Source organism: Salvia splendens, chromosome 22, assembly GCF_004379255.2.
Source record: "Salvia splendens isolate huo1 chromosome 22, SspV2, whole genome shotgun sequence".
NCBI classification, from domain to species: Eukaryota; Viridiplantae; Streptophyta; class Magnoliopsida; order Lamiales; family Lamiaceae; genus Salvia; species Salvia splendens.
This window is the reverse complement of record NC_056053.1, coordinates 4093795-4117068: the sequence shown is the minus strand read 5'-3', so window position 1 is coordinate 4117068 and position 23274 is coordinate 4093795. Positions and strand designations below refer to the sequence as shown.

The following is a 23274-nucleotide window of genomic DNA, read 5'->3' as shown; positions in this document are numbered from 1 at the left end:
TCACTTCACCTGCAATGTATGGTGCAACTCGCTAGAACGCCCCAAATGGCGTGGCATCTCTATCCCCTATCCATTGTGTGTGCTCTTAGTTGAGCAAAAAAACCAAAATTAAATAATTTTAGTAAGTACAAAAGTAAAATAGAGCCATTCTTTCCAATAAACCTTTATAATGGTAGAAAATAAATCCATGATATTTAATATAATAATAATACTTTCTTTAACCTAGAGCAAATTTGGACAGAAAATTTAATATTTAGCGTGTTTATAAATATATCTATAAATTGGAGATAGTGTACTAGATAGTTGCACACTAATTGATAGATTACGCTCTTATTTAATGCTTGATTTTGTTTAATTTGGCTTGACTTTGACTTGACTCAATTGAAACATTGCCTTATAAATGAGGCAATTATCATAATTTAATATTCTTTTGTTTAATTAGTATTATATATTTACAAAAACTTAAGTATTATATATTTACACGTGTTGACCGTTGTTTTTTTTTACCGTTTATGTTACTCCTATTTGTGGCCATCATTGACACATAATGTATTTCATATTAGAACGGTTTATATTTCATTTTTATTTTATTATATCATAAATTACAATTAATGAGATCACCAAATTATAAATACAATTGAAACTCTATAAAGACACGCCCTTCACCCATCCACAATAATTTGGTGTTCAAGTCCAAGCAACATATGAACGCATTTTTCCTCCTATTCTCATTCGACTTGTCAATGTTAGGTGCTTCTTTCGGTATGCTTGAATCATATTTATAATGGTTAAGATATAAATAGACAATTTTATGTAATTGCATGACTATATTGATTTGGTGTGATCAATCAATCCTAATTTAGGTATAATTTGGACGAATATCTTGATAGGTAGGACTACTCAGTAGTAATACTAAATACCAACTTACATACACACAATTAATTGTTGGCCCAAATACGTAAAAGCTAATTAAGTAATTGCCTAAATAAAGTAAAAACTAATTAGGTAATCGCCAAGGCATCAAGAAGGGAAATGACCTAAAAAATTAAACTTGGCTAGGTATAATAAATAATCTTGAGTGTTTTATCACAACTTAAACAATTAAATTATGGAGTATAAAGTTGTGTGATGTGTTTTTTATATTTTTAAAATATCGATATTTGAATTAATTAATTATCATGCCTAACATAAGACATGCAATATTATTAATTATTTTTTCAATACGACTAGTTTGATTTCCTGGATTCGTCATTGATTAACAAGAGCTAGTTCTATTGTAACACACTATAATAAATAGCGAGAAACAGATGTACATGTATTGCAAGGAAAAAAAACGGAGGATCACAAAATGGATTCTCGTCGGTTCATTTGTGTCCTAGTCCTTCTCGACCTCCCCCTCTTCCAGGCTGCTGCCCATGAGACGTCTCAGCCTCCGGTGGACTTCTTTCCCTATTACTGGTGGCAATGGCCATATTATAAACATCCTTTATTTCCCAAAGCTCCACCTCCACCTCCACCTCCGCCTTCGCCAGATGCCCCCTCGTTAACTCCATCCTTGCCCAAAGCTCCACCATTGTCTTCGCCACAAGCCCCTCCCTCAACTCCATCCTTGCCCAATGCTCCACCACTGTCTTCGCCAGAACCTCCTCAGTCAACTCCACCTCCACCTCCACCTCCGTCTTCGCCAGAAGCTCCTCCCTCAACTCCATCCTTGCCCAATGCTCCACCACCGTCTTCGCCAGAACCTCCTCAGTCAACTCCACCTCCACCTCCACCTCTGTCTTCGCCAGAAGCTCCTCCCTCAACTCCATCCTTGCCCAAATGCTCCACCACCGTCTTTACCAAAACCTCCTCAGTCAACTCCACCTCCAACTCCGTCTTCGCCAGAAGCTCCTTCCTCAACTCCATCCTTGCCCAATGCTCCACCACCGTCTTCGCCAGAACCTCTCCTCTGCCAACTCTGTTGAGAATATGCCTAGCTCGAGATCATCTGTTGACGAGCATGGCATGATGATTGAAGATGAGAAAGAGATAATTGATTGTGAGAGCAAAGGCATCAAGATGCTCAACATGGATAAGATGCCAACTCAGGGTGAGGACCAAGTACATGCTCGTTGCTGGAAAGACGTGCTCACAGGAGAAAAGAGAGATGTCCTTTGATGAGTATTATTGTTGTGATTTTGTCGCCTGGGTGGCAGAGTTTTGTTGGTATATTTCTTTAGGTTAAATCAAAATTCTAGATCATTCCTAGCATAGTATAAATAGAGATGTTATGTAAAGAGTTTATTTAGTTTTTTCAACACATCTATTTCCGGAAATACAGCTATAATGCTTTCTTCTACAAACATGATATTTATTGTTTTTCTTCAAACTCCACCTCCACCTCCACCTCCGTCTTCTCTAGAAGCTCCTCCCTCAACTCCATCCTTGCCCAATGCTCCACTACCGTCTTCGCCAGAACCTCCTCAGTCAACTCCACCTCCGTCTTTGCCAGAAGCTCCTCCCTCAACTCCATCCTTGCCCAATGCTCCACCACCGTCTTTGCCAGAACCTCCTTAGTCAACTCCATCTCCACCTCCTCCTTTGCCACAAGCTGCTCCATCAACTCCATCCTTGCCCAAATCTCCACCACCATTTTTGCCGGAACCTCCTTAGTCAACTCCATCTTCACCTCCATCTTCGCCACAAGCTCATCCCTTAACTCCATCCTTGCCCAATGCTCCACTTCCATTTTCGCCAGAAGCTCCTCCCTCAACTCCATCCTTGTCCAATGCTCCACCACCATTTTTGCCGGAACCTCGTCAGTCAACTCCATCTCCACCTCCATCTTCGCCACAAGCTCCTCCATTAACTCCATCCTTGCCTAATGCTCCAGCTCCGTCTTCCCCAGAAGCTCCATCTCCGTGGTCCCTAGAAGCTCCAGCTCCGTCTTACTCGGAAGCTCCATCACCTTCTTCTCCGCAAAAAGCTCCATCACCTTCTTCTCCGCAAAAAGCTCCATCTCATCATTCGCCACGAGGTTTTCCATTCTTTAGAAACCCTTTTGCTCATTTACCTCCGTTATTCACGAACCCTTTTGCCCCCAAACCTCCATCTCCACCTCCTCCTCCATCTCCTCCTCCTCCTCCGCCAAAAGCTCCTCCATTCTTCAGAAACCCTTTTGCTCATACACCTCCGTCGCCACCTTCTTCGTGAAAGCGCAATGAGGAACTACGTCTGTAGTTGTCATATCCGTTTCTTTTAAATATGAATAACTTGGCACAAGCGTGCCCACTTGTGTGCTTTGTTTTGTGATTTCAGGTTTTCTTATGATCATACTAAAATGTTAAAATATCATTTCTCATCAATTTTAAGTAATGTCGATATTTGCAATGCTTGTTGTCATTATCTTTAATTTGTTTGGTCCTCTTAGAATTGACATATTTACAACGTCGAGATATCTAGGATTTTTTATTCGGGGTACGAGTCGTATGCCAAATGGCAAAAATAAAAAGAATTACACATCACCTAATTTATTTTTTGGCATGTCTACATTTATTCAAAGCGATTGATTTTACCTTGTCATCGAAAACTTGCAAAACACATCTTCCTTAATGAAAAAGACCAAATAATCATTTAAAGATTGATCTCCCATATTATTTAACAACTTATTCTTCAAAAACATTATTCTAGAAAATACTCTACTATACTTGTAGAAGCAACATGAAGAATCAAAATCAATTTGATAAGAAAAACACAAGAAAATAATCTACATTTCTCGGTTTCAAAAAATTTCATCAAAAGAGAACTAATATCTTGGAAATTTTAAAAATCATTATCTCATTTCATATCTTCTATGAATGTATTGAGTTGACACTCCAGCCGTCAAAACAATGTTCGAAAATTGAGAAGGATAAAATGTGGCAAATTTGACTGTTTAAGTACATTTTCATTGTCAAAAGAAGATAATCAAACTTTAGGATTGAAGCAAGCAATACATTTGATCGACTTGATGTTAAACTCATCAAATTACCTCTATAAATACATCAACTCAAATACGATGAAGATATGAAACTTGTTAATCAAACCGTTTTGATATTCCTTAAGAAATATAATGAGCTTTCAATATCCAGAACAATGTGACACAATTATTGAAAATTGAAATTACCTCTTGTTCAATTGAATCTCCCATCCACTCTATCTCATTTTTTATAATTGATCATTGGTTAGAGTGATAAATTTCATAGTATTAATAATATATTGATCAATTCTTTGCAAAATAAAATACAGATGGTTAGTGTAACCAAATAAATAGTCATTTGTTCTGTTATAAAAACAAAATTAAAAAGCTCACGCGAGTACAAAATGCCTTAAGTTTTCCCCTTAATCCGAAATGGAGCCATTCTTTCCAATCATTGTAAGAACCTCAACAATTGTAGAAAAAAAGTCCATTATAGAACAATCATATATGACCCGTGCCTCTATGATTTTCAAGTTTACGAGCAATGCATTCTCATGTTAAGATATAATAAAACAAAAAAAATGTATAATTCATTTATTCGTAAATATTTAATTTGATCCATTGTTTCAGTGCTCTAACAAAATGTTCCAAATATTTCAATTTCCACTTAAAAATGTTCTGCAAAATTCAGCCACTGTGCTTTTATATGTCTACCAGATTACATCATCTTAAACTAGGAATATTTATGTTAAATAATAAGGATGTAGCAAAATTGAATATTTACCATGTATAAATGACTAATGCGATGTGAAAAAAGGATGCAATAGCCAAGAAACTGATGATAGTGGTTGCAAATCACAATCCTTTAAATCTAAAGATGCAATATGTAAATAAACTTAATTATAGGGTGCATCCTTGTTAATTTCCACGATATCCTATTTTCCCTCAAAATGTTTTCCCCCATTTTAATCTCTAAATTTTGAATATGGACTGATTGCTTTGATCTCTTACCTGTAAATTCCCTCCTCGAAATCGTATGCATAAATTGGCAAGCCGATGATACGCATTGTATCTGCGACTGATTAATTAGCAGAATTCCTAAATTTTAGGTATGGCTGCACCATTTCAACGGTCTGCAAGTTTGGCTGTTGCATTGCAATTGGGGATCCTTTTGTTGTTCCTGTCATCGATTGTTATCGGAGATGATGTTTCTCGAGCTTCCCCCGACAATGAATCCGCTACCTGCGGTAACGACTTCCGATTGGTATGTAAATGATCCGACCTCCATGGTTGTTTCAGAGATTTTAATATTTTTTGGGGTCTTGATGTGCCTGAATTGTTGTTAATTCAATCGCTCATATTCCATTATACCCACATTGGTGTGTGTGTGTGCGTATGTTCGTGGGTTTTGGATAGCAACATGCAGCTGAAGAATATCTAAGCTCAATAATGTTTGAGGCTGATTAGGTTTGGAAAAAGCGATAACTATGGGCAATCATGCGGGAGAAGCAACTTAGGCTCACTATCACGTCTTTGTGCTTGTTGATGTGGTCGACCTGTGATCGTTTGTGATCACTCAATAGGAACAAGTTAAACTAGGACGACATTCGGTTGTACTATGAATTTATAGGTGCCAGAGAAGGAATTTATTAGTTATTCTTGTGTGGTGATGATTAAGTTTGACAGTGGAGGAATATGATGCTGACTAGTGGTTTTCGGATGCTAACTCAAATTTACACCTCTTTTCTAGCTATGTTTTGTCTCGACTTCCTAATCATGATGCTGAAAAGAAAAATGTTCATTCATGTGCTAATTTCTTTCTTTGCTTTCCAGGTTAAGGTCAAAAGGTGGGTAGATGGTGTGGAGAAGGAGGCAATAGGTGGATTAACTGCCGATTTTGGGTCTGTGTTACCTGCTCATGCTGAAGAAGGCCACCGTTTCTCGGCTGTTTTTGCAGATCCTTTAAATGGCTGTTCACTCTCGTCTTCTAATGTATTTTTATAATACTTTTATTTTCTGTCATACTATTTTTGTTAGGATTTTGATGCACTCTAAGTGCTCTATGACTAGTGACCAATTCTCCTTAAAACCTCTATAGTTGGAATAATTTTTTGGCAGTTTAAGCCTGATCATGAGTTTATCTCTGGCCAGATGGTCCAATTGGATACAGTTTATGGTACTGGCCACAGCATTCTAAGTGCTATTTATCAGCTAAAATATGTAATACAAAAAGGATAAGAAACTACAACTAACTGAAGCTACAATGGAATGAAGGCTTGTGTAATTACCTTGGTCTAACTTCTAAGAAATGAAGGGCCTGCTTCCTGCTGCTACATTGGTCTATTATGGGATAGATCTCAGACATCAAGAACTAGTCTATATTGGATTGTTTAAAGTCATAATTCGGAATATGAGATTACTGCTAGTTTCTAGGTCGATTTGGAACTTACATTGTAGGACAGCTTGTAGTAAAGATGAATATCATAAAAATTACTAGGAAGCTTTTTTGTATAAATTAAGAGCTCTTATAATCAATAGAGATGGACTTAAAAGTAGTGGTGCAGGCTGGATGCACTGTTGATATATGAGTTTTATTTCATAGCTTGATGAAGCAGAGTTCAGTATGAAAGGATCACGCTTTGTCCTCCATTAGGAAGCAACTAAAATATCATCGTAGCTAGTTTTTGAACCATAACACTAAGGGTCTTTTCTGTTATCCTGCAGGTATCAGGCTCTATTGCACTGACAGTACGTGGTGATTGCATCTTTACAACTAAGGCTAAAGTTGCTCAAGCTGGGGAAGCAGCAGCACTGATAGTGATAAATGATGAGGAAGGTTAGCTATACTGCTGATGCATATATTATGTTATTTTGATGTAGCGTTGCATTTCTTAATGCCCCATATATTCTCTGAGTTAATCCCACTTGGTTTTTAATGGATTCTACTTTGCTTGAACTTCATAGGTCTTGTGCAGATGAGTTGTGGGAATGATACTACTTTAAATATCACGATTCCTGTTATTACAATCTCCAAGTCAGGAGGAGAGGAACTAAAGAAATCCATGGCTAATGGTGGAAAAGGTAATACACGCTTATATGCTTTGGTGAGAATATTTTTGAGTAGGTATTTCAGAGTGATGTTACTTGGCTCTCTTATATGTTTTCACCATCTATTCTCAAGTACCTTTATCTATTTTTTCTAACCAGTTGACTGTTATTTTAATATTTTTGGTAAATTTTCAGAACGTGGTAGCAGTGTTTTGTATGTTCTTATTTTCTTCTCCAATTCATACTTGCATTTTGAACATTAAGTGATAATTGTACATTTAGAGCAGTCAGGAGAAATGATGGAGTTCAGTTGGCTTGACTCTGTAGCTATTGCTAGCTCTTGTGGAGCTATCCTTTTCAGACATAAGTCACTATACCCGTGCACATAACAAAAGTAAACTAAGTGAATATTTCCAAAACCAATGTTGGTCGAATTATAAATGTGGTATTATTGCAGCTTGGACATGTACATATGTAATCTGGTAGAGCATATATGATTGGAATTGGCATGTTGAAACACTTTCCCGGTAACAGATGGTGGTAAAAAGAAGCCCACTGCCTAATTTTCCTAAATGCTTTTGGTGTCTATGTTTGTTATTACCTCCGTCCTTTAAAAATAGAAACTATTTCCATTTTGGTCCGTCCCTTAAAATTAGAAACTTTCTATTTGAGGAAATCTTCTCTCTTTGATGAGGTGGGACCCATTCTCCTTTAGCTATACTTTAATCACTTTTTCTTTCTATCTCTCTCTCTTATTTAACCTAACCATTATGCATTAAAACCCGTGCCGTTTCAAAAGTTTCTGTTTTTAAAGGACTGAGATGGTATTTATCTTAAAATAGTGTCTTTCTTTTATAATTTCGAATTTCTCACATCTATTTCTGATGAAACAGTTGAGCTTCTATTATACTCCCCAGATCGGCCAATTTTAGACTACTCAGTGATATTCTTGTGGTTGATGGCTGTTGGGACAGTAGTTTTTGCTTCACTTTGGTCGGAAATCACTGGATCAAAGCAAACTGATGTGCAATATAATGAATTGTCACCACAGGTTCCTGAATTTCGTATTGTGCTTTTATGTTCTTGTTCATACAAATACTGATTCCTAGTGTAAAGGTGGTTATATGGATTAGACTTGGATTACAATTAGCTGATGGATGTGATATGCTTCTCGTTGTTCATATCTGATAGTGTTTCTTTTATTTTTTACATTTGACCGTTTTACTTTAGAAATCAGTACTTCATTTCTTTTTTGTTTGATTCATGTGATGCATGCATTCCTAATTATATTTTATATCTATGTTAGGATTCTGGTTCTGCCGCAGACAAGGATGATGAAGAGAAGGAAATTCTCCATATAAGTGCTAAAAGTGCTATAGTTTTTGTTATAACGGCGTCAACTTTTCTGCTACTGCTTTATTTCTTTATGTCTGCATGGTTCATCTGGCTGCTGATCATACTTTTCTGCATTGGAGGTATTGAGGTAAATAATACTACTATTTTTATACTTATCCTCAATCATCATTTCATCATCTAGATGCACATTCAGTTTCAAAAATACTTTCATTATAATATGTTTGTTTGCTTGGCACAAGGAAACAGGCTCAAGTGTTTCCTAGTCTTTTGTGTTCATTGGAACGTAGAACTAATGAGATCAAGTGTGACTGTGTGAATACCTTTTTACCTCATTAATGATTTTGTCATTATCAGGGAATGCACAATTGTATTGTTTCATTGGTCTTGAGGTATGATTTAGTTGTGTTTCTGAAAACAGCAACGCTGATGTTTCTGTGACAACTAAATGTTTTATGAATCTATAGTAACCTTCGTATTTGCTTTGCTTTTTGAGCAGCAAATTCAGGGGTAGCGAACAGAAGAGAATGAATCTGCCACTTCTAGGGGAAGTTTCCATCTTCTCTTTAGCTGTTCTGATATTCTGTGTGTTGTTTGCTGTTGCCTGGGCTGCTACCCGGATGGAGTCCTACTCTTGGATTGGACAAGACATCCTTGTAAGCTTTGGCTGCACTGCACAATAACTTGGTCTCCTTTGCCCTTATTGATTTAATATGAAATCATTCAATTTCATGTCCAGCTAAATGTACCCTGTATGAGTATCTACAATGTATTGTCTATTTTTATCTCTCCATCTTCTAAGAAATCTCATTTAGTGAAGATCTTGGATTAAGTTTCTAATAATAATATTATTATCCAACATATGCATATTCACACTAATTTGCCATGTGTAACTGTGTACACCAGGACACATGTTTTTCTGTGAACATCATGTTTACCCAAATCCTCAGATTCACTACTATATGTCCTGAATATCTCCATTGAGACAGTTTTCCTGTTTGTTTGTGAGCATGTGGCCTTTTTGACATTTTCTTTGACATTCTAAAAATTGCAACAACCATTATCATTTTCTCCAAAGTTTAATTGTATTGATAATTTTTGTGAATGTCAGGGTATATGTATGATGATAACTGTCTTACAATTGGCTCAATTGCCAAACATAAAGGTATGTGGAAACACTTTATTAGGAAACATAATTTTACCATCTATTAATTTTTATCTCATGCCAACTTTCAGGTTGCCACAGTACTTTTGTGCTGTGCGTTCGTGTACGATATCTTTTGGGTTTTCCTATCTCCATTTATATTCCAGGACAGTGTTATGATCGCAGTAAGTTTACACGTACCCTTCTCGTTTCCCTCATTTTGTAAGCCTGACAGCTTCTGTATACTGTCATCTTATTCATCTTTTGCTTCTAAAGCTTTCACTTATTTGAAATGAAAATTTGTTAGATAGTCTGCCTTTCAAAATGTCTTACAAAGCTGAGGTGCATGATATGATATCTTTACTGTACGTAAATTGCTTCCTCTGCTTTGGATCTTAACTATACCTCAATTTGTCGTGGTGCTTACTCATTGCAGATTGGCTTGTAGGATCTTATCAATAACTAGATTTGGGTGATATTATCAGCATTGCTCTTGCATTCTTTAATCTCAGTTGTCGTGACCTCAGGTTCTTCTAATGTCATTCAGGTTGCTGAAGGTGACAAAAGCGGTGGAGAATCAATCCCCATGCTTCTGAGAGTTCCTCGAATTGCTGACCCATATTATGGTTATAACATGATAGGCTTTGGGGATATTCTGTTCCCCGGCCTGTTAGTCTCCTTCGCTTTTAGGTATCTTACTTATATCACTATAATTATTTGATTGAGATATGTAATATTAGAGGAGCAATATTTCATATTTGTACCATACGTTTTTGTTAAGTTTTCTGTTTAATCAATTTAATTGTGTGCTGATATGCGTATAAATCAAGTAATGAAACCTGCTATTGTTAAAATATTATTCTAACTGTTTCCCTCATCTGGAGACTGAAGTCGTCCATCTATGGGTTGCAGATTTGACAAAGCTAATGAGAAAGGGATCTTAAATGGATACTTCCTGTGGTTGTCAATCGGCTATGGAGTTGGTGAGTATACTTGCAAAGTGGTCATATTTTAGAGCCCATGAATAGTTATTTCCTTCACTGATATGTTAATTGTCTTCCAATTGCTTAGTTCTATCAGTAAATCAGACATGTTGGATTTCCTTAAATGTCTTGAATAGTTCCATGTTTACATTTCTAGCAAGATGGTACAAATATATACACACATATTTATATAAGTGGTAAATTCTCCATGTAGTGAGATTGCCTCAACATATTGTTTCTTGAGTAACTGAACTTACTACATGTCTGATAGCTATAATATGATTGAACTAGAATTTAATAAAAATAGACGGATGTGATGCTTTTTTTTGGTATATACACTAAATCTGCCGAAAATAGAAAATAAAGTTTAATCTTGACTTTATGATGTGTGCACCCATGATCACTACCTTGGTTCTTGACTATACCCGCTCCTAGCTCGATTTCGTTTGAGAAGGAATTGGGAAGTTGGGATGGTGAATAATTACTGAAAAAGTATTTCATTTGCTGCAGGCCTATTGTTTACATACTTAGCGTTGTACTTGATGGACGGGCATGGCCAACCAGCTCTTCTGTACCTAGTTCCATGTACACTGGGTATGAATTCCTCCCCCTTTCTCTAAATCTCCTATTCTTACATTCCTTTCTGTTTTAGTTCCACGAATCAAATGACTCTCGACAAATCTCAGGAACTTGTGTCTTGTTGGGATGGATAAGAGGCGAGACCAAACTCATGTGGAACTACGACACAGATGATACCAGAGAATCAGATGAACAACTTGTGTCTGGAGAAGAAGCTTAATGAACCAGACATCTGTTACTACACGGTCGGAATTGACCCTAATATCCCTGACTGTTTTTTCCGTCGTTCTTCAACTACGCTTGATGATCCTCGAGCATTCTTCCTTGATTTGATGTAAACGTAAAAAGGAGTATATATTTTTGGTAAGTCTCAATGGCTAGTCGTCAACTTCTTAGGTTGAATTGTTTTAATTGTATACGCACTTGGAATATTTCTCTTGTTGATATGATGAAGTTTTCTTACACTCCACATATATTTTGTATGATCTTTATATACAGATTGTAATCCGGTTCCAGTTAAAAACATACACCATCCGTCAGCAAATAAGAGTCATGTTTTTTTCATTTTGGTCTATCCGCGAATAGGAGTCTCGGTTCATTATTACTATAAATGGTAAAGAGCCTTATATTCCACCAACTCATTCCACTTTCACATCATTTGAAATTAATATATACATACAAGTGAGACTCATATTTGACTAACTTTCTTCCACTTACTTTCCTTAACATTTCTTAAAACTCGTGCCGGAAAGAAATGAGACTCCTATTTGCGGACGGAGGGAGTATATAAGAGTACAATTGATTATCGACAATTGGTCACGCATAAAAAAATAAACGTCCAATAAACCTTTAATCGTCGAATTCCTTGTTACAATCATTTGGAAACTCGTATGGTGTTGGTGATGAAGTATCGTCCGTGGATGAAGTTGGACTAGAAGGCGCCTGGTGTGAAGTTGTGAATGGGTGGGTATTCGATTAGGGTAAAAAGAAGTAACACACGATTTATTTACTCCCAGATTTTACGAACGTACCAAAATAGAAATTCACTTGACCTAAATCCTAATGTATTACTAAAAGAGGAATGACTAAACAGCCCACGGGATAAAGTAGTACTCCATATATTATACTCCATCCGTCCTCAATTAGGAGTCACTCTTTGACCGGGCACGGGTTTTAAGGAAATGTTTGAATGTGTGGTGTAATAAATGGAGTTAGGTAGTGGAATGTGAGACCTCTTTGACTTTTAGGGTATTTTTTATGTCCAAATATAGTAAGTATGAAGAGTGACTCTTAATCGGGGATGGACCGAAATGGAAAAGAGTGACTCTTAATCGGGGACGGAGGGAGTAGTCAATAAGGATAGTGTTCATTAAATGACCACAAATGGGGTCAAATCATGGCAAAAAAAAAGCTGGTTCGGTGTTCCGTAGATAAATTTGCATGGTCCTTGATTTCCACTCCGACCCGCACTGTTATGTTTGACTTTCGGAAGAGATGAATCATGCTAAATCCTAAATCCTAATGTATTCCATAATCCATCCCAACTAGACACAAGTTCCTGGGATTTGTCGGAGGCATTTGATTCGTGGAACTAAAACAGAGGAATGTAAGAATAGGAGATTTAGGGAAAGGGGAAGGACTAAGACTATAATATATGGAGTTCTACTTGTGTCTGTAGAACTAAGACTATAATATATGGAGTACTAATTCATCTTGGATAGGGATAATTTGAATGTTCCATTTTCGGTTTACCGCTTAAATCGACGGAAGGGGTATCGGAGGGGATTATAGAGCAATGATAGGGACATATACGTCAGACACCATGAACTTTGCTTGCGTGTTGTCAGCCAAATATGAATCACCAAACGCCTACAACTATTTCCTGCTTGGCGGGACCAGCCTGTTTTAATTAAGTCACCATTCATTTCTTTCTTTTCCAAATAGGAAGAAGCGAAAGAGCGATTTGTAATTTGTATATAACGAGACCCGACTACTAAATGGAGTACCCATTTAAAGTTTGTATTTAATGATTTTGTCGAAGATTGTAAATAAGTTGAACCATGATAATGTAATCGTTTGTTCAGAGCCTTTGTCCTAGCGGTAAGGAACTTAGACATTATTGCATGAGGTGCTGAGTTCAGGTGACGAATATCAGTTGTCATTTCATCCTATCTATAGTATAGGATTCAAAAATTTAAAATTATTTTTATTCAAAATATTGAAGGAATGAATGCTAAAAAACTGCACATAAGATTTTTCAGTATTTCAATTTGATATGGGTTTTTACTTTTAATGCCTTTTGTAGATATAACTGTGCTACATTAAATCTTTTCTTTTTTTAACTAATTGCATAAATTATCAATTTGTAGAGGGGGAAATATTGAATTGCTGGGGAAGCTTTTGAAGAAGGTCGATGAACAAGCAAAGCATGCACTGAAAGAGGAGAATCATCACATCACATTCACACCCAAAAATTTGACCATTCCAATTTCCCATGTCATTGAACGCTTTCAAGGAGGCGCTCAAGCCCTGCAAATCCATTCTAACCTCCTCACAATCTTCATCCTCCTCCCAATCTTCTCACCCTTCACTTCCAACAAGAAAACCCCCCAAATCCTCACTTTCCCGACAACTTCTCCGCCTCAACGATCCCGCCGATTTCTCGCCCCCAAACGAACTCAATATCTCCAATCCCGACCCCAATTTTAACGATGGAAGCATAAATCGTAAATGCGAGGAGAAGGAGAAAGATACGGAAATTCGACCGATAGATGTCAAATTGGAGTCTTTTCGCTCGTTCGATCACACCGGACCTTATGAACCTCTTATTCTGTCGTTTTCCGGTGAAATTCCCGCTGTTCAGGTGATTTCCAGAGCTCCTATTTGTTGTTAATGAAAATTTTCCACTTCACTGAAAAATTGAATAATTTTTTTTGCAGTGAATTAGGTTTCTTTTTTTGATTTCTTTTGCGCTGAATTGTGGTTTCTGTATGGAAATTTTTAGGTTCCGGCGTCGATTAATAGTCGACTTTTGGAACATCAGAGAGAAGGGGTGAAGTTTTTGTATAACTTGTATAAGAACAACCATGGAGGTATTCTCGGAGATGATATGTAAGTTAACTTCTCTTATGTTTGTATAAATTATTGTTTTTATTTTTCTGTCTCGTTTTTTTGAACAAAATGTGTTTATGGAAAATATGATTTGATTGTGTAAATTGATTCTCTTCCATGTTTCCTTTTATGGAATCCATCATATGCCTGCAACAGGGGATTGGGGAAGACCATTCAGGCAATTGCTTTCTTGGCTGCTGTGTTTGGGAAGGGTTCGGATGAATCCGATACTGTTTTAACGTCTCACGATGGAAGTCGAGTTGAGAAGAAGGGTCCTGTGCTAATCATTTGCCCTAGTTCTGTTATCCTTAATTGGGAAAGTGAGTTTTCCAAATGGTCCACATTTAATGTTGCTGTTTACCATGGTGTGAATCGGGATCTAGTGATCGACAAACTAAAAGCAGGTGACGTTGAGATTATCATTACCAGCTTCGACACGTATAGAATACAAGGAAGCATTTTGTCGAATATCCAGTGGGAGATTCTTATTGTTGATGAGGCACACCGGCTTAAGAATGAGAAGTCGAAACTATATACAGCGTGTATGAAGATTAAGACACTGAAGCGTTATGGTCTCACGGGAACTGTGATGCAGAACAAGATTATGGAATTATTCAATCTGTTTGACTTGGTGGCCCCTGGTGGCTTGGGGACACGGGAGCACTTTCGGGAATTTTATGATGAACCTCTCAAGCACGGCCAAAGATCGAGTGCTCCACAACGGTTTGTTCAGATTGCTGAAGAGCGGAAACAGCATTTAGTGTCGGTGCTGCAAAAGTATATGCTCAGAAGGACAAAAGACGAGACCATAGGGCACCTCATGATGGGAAAGGAAGATAATGTTGTGTTTTGTGCGATGAGTGAGTTGCAAAAACGAGTTTACCAGAGGATACTGCAGCTACCCGACATCCAATGCCTCATCAACAAGGACTTGCCGTGCAGCTGTGGTAGCCCTCTCAAACAAGCCGAGTGTTGTCAAAGAACGGTTCCAGACGGTATGATTTGGCCCTATCTACATAAGGACAACCCCGAAGGTTGTGACTCGTGCCCTTTTTGCCTCGTTCTCCCTTGCCTGGTGAAGCTCCAGCAGGTATCTGTTTTACTAGGCTTCATTTGTGCACTTTAATCTACTCCTCTCGTGAGATGCTGATGGGAGGGTACATATTTTACAGATAAGCAACCATCTAGAGCTCATCAAGCCTAGCCCGAAGGATGACCATGATAAGCAAATAAAGGATGCTGAATTTGCTTCTGCAGTATTCAGCACCGACATTGATTTAGTAGGAGGCAGTGCCACTCAGAGTGGCAGCTTCATGGGCCTTAGCGATGTTAGGCACTGTGGAAAAATGAGGGCTTTGGAGAGATTAATGCATTCCTGGATTTCGATGGGCGACAAGATTCTTCTCTTCAGTTATTCAGTGAGGTTAATACTACTATATTTCGTTGTGCATCATCTTTGCTTTGTAGTTCTTGAACTCGGATTTCACTATTGTGTATTTATGTTTCCGCATTTGTTGTAATTGTGAATTTGTGATCAACGATACACTCCAATGCATTGTATCATGTCTTGCAGGATGCTGGATATACTCGAAAAGTTCATAATACGGAAAGGCTATAGCTTTTCGAGACTAGATGGCTCAACTCCAACTAGTCTACGGCAGTCTCTTGTGGATGACTTCAACTCAAGTCCGAGTAAACAGGTGCCTTTTGCTCACCTAACCATGAGATTTGTATTTATGCACATTTGATTGTTTATTTATTAGGAGAAATTTTCTGAATTCAGGTGTTTCTCATATCCACTCGAGCCGGTGGGCTAGGGCTAAATCTTGTGAGTGCAAATCGGGTGGTGATTTTCGACCCAAACTGGAATCCCGCCCAGGATTTGCAGGCACAAGATCGTTCATTCCGTTATGGCCAGAAGCGGCATGTGACTGTTTTCCGTCTTCTCTCAGCTGGTTCACTCGAGGAACTCGTCTACACTAGGCAGGTGTATAAGCAGCAGCTCTCGAATATTGCCGTTGCAGGCAAGATGGAGAAGCGGTATTTTGAAGGCGTGCAGGTAAATGACCTATCCCACTTTCATATAAAACTCTCATAAACCGTGTTCACTCAACTCATTTCAAATGAACTTTTTTTATAAAGGATTCGAAGGAGTTTCGAGGCGAACTGTTCGGGATCTGCAATCTGTTCCGAGATCTTTCTGATAAGCTTTTCACCAGCAACATCGTGGGAGTTCATGACAAGCAAGGGATCTATTTTGATGATCCTCCACAAGAAACGTCGTCTGTGGAATCCAAGGCTATCGGAGGAAGAAGAACGAAGGCGAAGCCAACGCTCAAAGATCTGGGTGAGTTTGCTTCCCCTGCTTTCCAAAAACAAGTCTTGATAGTGTGCAGGATCATCAAACCACTTCTTCTTTGTGTTTTTAGGTGCTGTATATGCTCATCGCAACGAAGACGTTGTGAACCTCAGGTCACGTTGCCTGGTAAGCGAAAAACAAAGCTCGTCTCTAGAGCAAGACGACGAGCAGCCATGCCCAGCTCTGGAAGAAAGAAAAGAATCTGATGCTGCAGCAGATACAGAAACAGAAACAGTTGAAATGGTGATGGATCCCCCAATCTGTGATGCATCAAAGAAGAGGAAAAATGACCATTCTAGCTTTCTTGCAGTGTTAATGGGCATAGATGAAGCAGAACTAAATAAGTTAATGCTAGCTTAGATTCATACATATGTGTGTAAATATGCATGTACAAAATGTTGTTGTATCACAATTTGCTCAGAAATGGGACATGTTTGGCTATTTGAGGAATACAAAAGCTCAGCTTTTGAGGGTTCTTGAATTCAATTGGGCAAAGAACAAATTCAGAGACTGTCACCTTTCCACAAATAGAGATTTACACTTGCACAAGCACAAGAGACAATTACCAGCTATATATTTACGGTCACAAAAATAGCCATGGCAATCAGAATGAAAAAGTAGTCAGATAGTCTTCAAAATTAGACATAGATTTAGGAGATTAATTAGACTATATATTACATAATCGTTACAAAAATTTGGGGAAATTTCATTGAAAATCAAGAGAGCCACCGCCGTTTTCCCTATGCCTAACAAGGGCAAAATATCCAAGCACAGCACAAACAGCGGCGACGAGATTCCCTTCCTTGATCAGCACCTTGACCACGAATCCGGTGATCTCCGCCGTCAATTTCTTCCCCTCCACCACCAGCGTCTTCCTCGGCTTGCCGAAGAAGGTGAGCAGCACCAGCACGGTCGTCCACGTCACCAGCGTGGCCGGCACCGCGACGGCCAGCGCGGCGACCATCGAGAGAACTCCGAAGGCCAGGCCGAGGAGCGCCGAGGCGTAGAGCGCAGGCCAGCCAGACGGCGGCGCTGAGTCGAATTCGTAGCGGGAGAGGACGGATTTGAGGAAGTTCCAGGAGAGGAAGAGCAGCAGCGAGTAGACGGAGACGAAGAGGCAGACCCAGGTGCGGCGCTTGCTCATGAGGCGGAGCAGCAGCGCCGTGGAATTGGAGAGCTCCGGCAGCGGGGGAGCTCCGGCGGGGGAGTCCGCCATGGATTGATTGTTGAATTGGGGGAATATTTGTTGGATTGAATTGGAATTGAGGTTTGCTTTTGGGGAGGGTTTTGTTTGCAGCTTGGAATGGTGCCTTTTTCTTTTTCTTTTTTTTCTTTTTCTTTTTCTTTTTTTGTTTGGTAGTTTTGCAGCAAAACTGGTGCTTTGGAATTCAACTCTTGTACACAGACGAGACGGATAGGATAGTTGATTCAATTTTGATAGTCTCTTTCAAGATGCATTATTATGTAGTAAATCCTCGAGTATAAATTATGGCTTTGTTTGGTATTATCGTACGAATTCAATCACTTCTAAATTCTAATCAATCTACGTAGATTGGTTGTATACATGTTTTGTATGTCGGAATAAATAGTAGTACCATTTTAAATAATTGTACGAGTTCCACAAATTTGCATCGATCTTTTAGAGGCACAAGTTTGGATTTTCGATAGGTTTTGTATGCATCGTATGAATTCAACCATTTCATACTACTATCAAGCTCAATGTTCTATCAAATTCGAAAAATCTAAAAAGGATCAACCAAATGATGATAAAGTAAAAATATTTTCTACTAGAAATATTGAGTGGAGGAACAAACGAATTGAATGAATGCAAAATTTCATTGATTTGACTATACAAACAATTCTCACAATATTAAACCAGAGATAATAGTAATTTAATTCATAAAATTTGGTCAAATTTTGATCTATTTTATGAACTTTAAATTAGAATATTACACCAATAAGTTTCAATCGTCTCACCATGCATAAATCGATATCTTTTGTAATGTTGAAAACGACAATATTTCAATAAAATAAAAAGAGAAATGAGAAAATAAAGGAGTATAAAGAAAAAATACTTATTTTAATGAAACATGTCATTTAAATATCGTTAAAAGACGATAGTCTGTGCATGGATGAGATAATTGAGAAAAACTGAAACATCATGATTTAATATTTCAATTTCAAAGTTCATGCAACAGACCGAAATTTGATCAAACTTCATAATTTAAATGACTAATGACCCATTAAACTATACTCCATTTGTCCGCCATTCAAGGATACATTTTGACTCGATATGGATTTTAAGAAATTGTTTGACTATATAGAAAAAATAGTGAAAAAAAGTTAGTGGAATTGAATCACAATTTTATATTCTTTCCTTTTCTTTGTAGTAGAGATAGACGTTTCTTTTCGGCACAAGATTTAAAACAATTGTATTAAGTGTGTTAAATAAATGGATAATAAAGGAAAAGGGTATAGAGATAAAAAGAGAATAAAGTAATAGAGAGTAAAGAGAAAAGAAATGTTGTTGCTTTTTGTTAAAAAAAATGAAAGGACTTAATTACAGTGGAACAATCTAAAAAGGAATACGATTCGACTACAGAGGGATGAAGGGAAGTAGATAGTGAGTAAATGAGTTGAGTATGAAATTCACTTACTAAAAAATGTAAGTTTGTCTTTAAATAACATACATCCCAAAATGACAACACGTGTTAGATTTGACCAATGCAAATAATACAAAATTACTTAAGAGCATCCATAATGGGGCGGACGATAGCGCGCCCGATGCATCGGGCTCTCTATCGTCCGCCACTGTGGGTGCGCGGACGACGGACGATGCGTCGTCCGCGCCCTAAGCTTAGTCCGCGGACGATAGGGAATCGTCCACGCCATCGTCCGCCCACTATGGGCAACGCGTACGATGGTGCGGACGATGCAACGCGTTTTAATTTGTTTTTTTTTTAATTCGAAAATTTTATTTATATAAATACCCCATCCTCAGATTTCATTTGTAACTTTTCGATTCACTTTTCAACTCTCAAATTACGCTATAAAATGGATTCCGGTTGATACTCAAGTCCTGGTAGCCCGATATTTGGAGATAGGGGTGAGCAAAAATACCGGAAACCGAATATCCGAACCGAACCAAACCGAAATTTTGAAATTCGATTCGGTTATTTCAGTTTTTCGGTTCGGTTCGGTTTTGAAAATACAAAAATTTAGGTTTTTCGGTTCGGTTCGGGCGAAGAAAAAAATCGAATAACCGAATTTATTTAATTATTTATTTTATTATATATATGTTACTATTATTTAATTATAACTAAAGGTAAAAGCCCTAATTGGAAACTCACGTTTCTGAAAAAAACCGAATAACCGAATAACCGAATTTATTTAATTATTTATTTTATTATATATATGCTACTATTATTTAATTGAAACTATTGAAGACATTTTGGTTGATGTTTTTTATTGTGGAATGTTGATTGCATATTTGTATTTGTTGGTTGATGCCTTTGATGGATTAGGGATATTATCATTTTTATCATGTTATGTTTTGTAGGTTGAAAATTTCTAAGTTTCTGTACTGTTTTCTTTCTCTCCAGATTTTCGGTTTTTTAGTTCGGTTTTCGGTTTAAGGTTTTTTGATTTTGAGTTTTTATATAATTTTGGTTTTTCGGTTCAGTTCGGGTTTTTAAGTTCGGTTTTCAGTTTTTCGGTTTTCGGTTTCGGTTCGGTTTTAGTTTTAGGCGAAATTCGGTTTTTCGGGTTCGGTTCGGTTAGGGCGAAAAACCGAACCGAAACCCGAATGCACACCCCTATTTGGAGATGGCGCATGGTGGCCGGGTACACAACCTGGCGAATATCGGTCGCTCGACGACAACACGCAGTACGACCCCAATTTCAGTACGGATTCGTACGGTCTCTCTGACATGGAGCCATCTCCAACTCGCCCTGCCGCCCCTTCCCGTCGCCACCGCCTCGGCCGCCACCCCCGCCAGAAAGAAGCGGACCAAGCACCGCGCGTACAAGTTCCCACCTCCGACAACGAATGAAGAGTACGCCCCCGGCAGTACGAACTACCAGCCGAATGAAACCCTCGTCTTGGCGAGGTGTTGGGTGGATATATCGGAGGACCCAATATGAAGTGTACGGATCCGACCAAAGCCGAATACCTCCAGGGGTTGATCGATGAGTTGCGCCGGAAGTTGGGCTTTTGTAGAATAGTCAATTTTTTTTATTTATAACCATTGTAACTTTTTTTTAATCAACGTATTAATTGCCAATTTTATTTAATCGTTGTGTTTTTTAATTAGTTTGCATTTATATATTTGAAAATATTTAAATTAATTAACAAAACAATTGTAAAACATATAAAAAACGCATTTAATTGCAGGTGGAAGGGCAGGAGGATAAAATGCTGACGTGGCGGTGTATAAGACGGGCTTTAGGACGCCTCATTGTGGATGCCCTAAAACAAAAAATATATATGAAAAGAAAAACTAACACCACATATAAAAAACGCATTTAGTTGTACGTTCAGAGGATGTAGTTTGATTATTGATAAATTCAGAATGTTAGTCCAAAATATTGAAATGATGTAGTGGTTGTAACATTTTGAAAGTCGTATGAAGTTTTAAAACTTGAAGAATCTTTGAATAAAGTAGTTTGAACAAAACTTGAAAATTCATTATTTTTTAATTTGTAATTTGAGTTTCTCCGAGCAACAAATAGATAAAACATGGAGTAGTAAATTTTTAGACTAGATAAAATATGGAGTAGTAAAATTTTAGACAAGATAGTCGGACACCCGAATTTCATAATCAAATGAAATTACATGTGATTAAATATTAATTTAAAATTTAAATATATTTACAAAGTTATTATCTTAAAAATACAACAAAACAAGAGAAATAAAAAGAAAAAGTGGTTGACGAGTGAAAATGTGATCCTCCTTCATTACTCATTAGAGTGATTTTTTTTTACTATATTAAATTAAACAAAAGATAATATGCTGTGTGTCGGCAGTGGACCTTCAATTCTTTGTATTTCGACCCTTCCACGTGTTCTACTAATAAATTGGGTATTTAAATTCTTCTATTTTCCTAGACCAGAGAAACAAACCATTCTCCCTCTTGACTCTACTCATTTCCAAGAAATATCACTTCAATTTCTTCCAACCTTGCCTTCAAACCATCTCAACCTTGGGACTTGAACCCCAACGAAATAGAGTCATCACTTTTCGTTTTCTACATAATATTTCAATTTTCATATTATATTTCATAAAAATAGATCATTTTTGCTACTCATTTTCTACTAAAAATATTTCAATTACTTTTTCTTTTTATAATTATTCTATTTTATTAACTGCACATTAAAATTTGTTCATCCAAAGGGACTATTATGTTGTATCATAGTGCTAGTACTCTATTTCAATAAAATCACAAATTCTCCATTTGTATCATAGTGCTAGTGCTCTATTTCAATAAAATCACATATTCTCCATTTGAATTTCCTTCTACAATTTGAAATTCTCTCAATCTTTTTAGATGAATATGCTTGTTTGTCTTCACATTAGAGTACTACTTCATTTGAAATTAATAGACATACCTTAATACCTAACTCTCTGAATAGCTAGGTGATGAAATTTCAAATACTAGTAATATTTTCTTTCTTAGATAGCATATCATCATTAACATTAATACTTATACCCCAAACATTAATTTGAAAGAGCGGAGAGCGGGGCCCACACCCACTAATCATACTTATCTCTCCACGTGTAAACCAGAAAGAAAACCCAAGAGAGCGCCAGCACGACGTCGCCAACAACCTGCCTCGGCCAATCCCGCGCCAAAACCTCCAACCTCCGCTCGAACCAAACCCTCCACACCGCCATCGCCAGGTGCAGCCCCACGCACCCCTTCGCGAAGAGCCCCTGGAACTCCCGGTCCTTCACCATCCCCGCCATGAAGACCAGGCACCCGATCACCACCAGCAGCAGCCCCGCAAACGAATTCGACACGAGCAGCACCAGCTGGTCGTGCGGCGTCGAGCCGAGCATCGACCTCGCCGTCGCCGCGCCGTGCCCGAGCTCCGTGATCTCCCGCAGGTAGAACATGATCAGGACGCCGCACGTGGCGGCGGCGGCCGCGTGGAGCGTGCAGATCAGGAAGAAAGTGGACGACGGCGACGGATTCATCGGATCAATAGATTCAGAGGCAGATCATTGGAGGTATTTGATGGAGGAGGTGTGGGGTGATTGGGCGACATTCTGATGCGCAATTGGGATTGATGGGGATATAATAATGAGGAGAGCCCATATCGGATTGGGATTATCGATGGAGATGGGATTTGGGGGAAAATTTTGGAACCCTAGCTATCGCAATTATGGGAGTTTAGCTTTGGCAGTAACTATCCAGCTGGAAATTCAATGAGTGAATGAATGGGCATTACCAATTTTAAAATGAAACAACTTTTTAGTAGTATTAAAACATTTTGGAGATATCAATTTAATAATTAAAGATTTCCGATCATTAGATCATGCTTGAGGATTAGGCATTAGTGACGGATCTAGAAAACGGAGCTCGTTGGCTAAATTGCATTTCGGACGTCGTATGTTGTTCGTTTGGGCCGAGGAAGCGTTTTTCTCATAGCTATCGAATCGTGAAATTGCAATTTCTATGTGATGGAGGCAAGCTGTTGTTGTGGTGTCTGAGATCGATTTATGGAGTTTTTGGATAGTATTTATGGACTGACGGTG

General features: G+C 38.0%; 4 protein-coding genes across 4 annotated transcripts; 2 read left to right on the top strand and 2 right to left on the bottom strand.

The window, feature by feature from the left end:
- The first annotated feature begins 4844 nt into the window (after positions 1–4844).
- On the top strand, positions 4845–11518 carry LOC121785893 (signal peptide peptidase-like 3). Its single transcript, XM_042184365.1, has 14 exons — positions 4845–5204; positions 5774–5932; positions 6665–6776; positions 6905–7021; positions 7882–8039; positions 8295–8471; positions 8699–8733; positions 8841–8997; positions 9453–9506; positions 9578–9670; positions 10033–10175; positions 10398–10468; positions 10979–11062; positions 11155–11518. Exons 1-14 carry the CDS (start codon positions 5052–5054, stop codon positions 11265–11267), a joined length of 1626 nt encoding a protein of 541 aa, XP_042040299.1. The 5' UTR covers positions 4845–5051; the 3' UTR covers positions 11268–11518.
- A 1894-nt stretch (positions 11519–13412) lies between these two features.
- Positions 13413–16998, top strand: LOC121787472 (switch 2-like). Its single transcript, XM_042186202.1, has 8 exons — positions 13413–13910; positions 14052–14158; positions 14315–15248; positions 15331–15581; positions 15732–15858; positions 15942–16217; positions 16301–16505; positions 16588–16998. Exons 1-8 carry the CDS (start codon positions 13542–13544, stop codon positions 16875–16877), a joined length of 2559 nt encoding a protein of 852 aa, XP_042042136.1. The 5' UTR covers positions 13413–13541; the 3' UTR covers positions 16878–16998.
- A 145-nt stretch (positions 16999–17143) lies between these two features.
- Positions 17144–17991, bottom strand: LOC121787473. The gene has a single exon (XM_042186204.1). It carries the CDS (start codon positions 17731–17733, stop codon positions 17224–17226), a length of 510 nt encoding a protein of 169 aa, XP_042042138.1. The 5' UTR covers positions 17734–17991; the 3' UTR covers positions 17144–17223.
- Positions 17992–22269: 4278 nt separating this feature from the next.
- LOC121787920 lies at positions 22270–22713 on the bottom strand. Its single transcript, XM_042186765.1, has one exon. The coding sequence runs from the start codon at positions 22711–22713 to the stop codon at positions 22270–22272; it is 444 nt and encodes a 147-aa protein (XP_042042699.1).
- Positions 22714–23274: the final 561 nt, after the last annotated feature.

Coding starts and splice junctions, on each gene's coding strand:
- LOC121785893 (XM_042184365.1), top strand. CDS start 5,052: ATGGCTGCACCATTTCAACGGTCTGCAAGTTTGGCTGTTGCATTGCAA. Junction 8,472..8,698: donor TCTGCATTGGAGGTATTGAG/GTAAATAATACT, acceptor TGTCATTATCAG/GGAATGCACAATTGTATTGT. Junction 8,734..8,840: donor ATTGTTTCATTGGTCTTGAG/GTATGATTTAGT, acceptor CTTTTTGAGCAG/CAAATTCAGGGGTAGCGAAC.
- LOC121787472 (XM_042186202.1), top strand. CDS start 13,542: ATGTCATTGAACGCTTTCAAGGAGGCGCTCAAGCCCTGCAAATCCATT. Junction 15,249..15,330: donor GCCTGGTGAAGCTCCAGCAG/GTATCTGTTTTA, acceptor CATATTTTACAG/ATAAGCAACCATCTAGAGCT. Junction 15,859..15,941: donor ACTCAAGTCCGAGTAAACAG/GTGCCTTTTGCT, acceptor TTCTGAATTCAG/GTGTTTCTCATATCCACTCG.
- LOC121787473 (XM_042186204.1), bottom strand. CDS start 17,733: ATGGCGGACTCCCCCGCCGGAGCTCCCCCGCTGCCGGAGCTCTCCAAT.
- LOC121787920 (XM_042186765.1), bottom strand. CDS start 22,713: ATGAATCCGTCGCCGTCGTCCACTTTCTTCCTGATCTGCACGCTCCAC.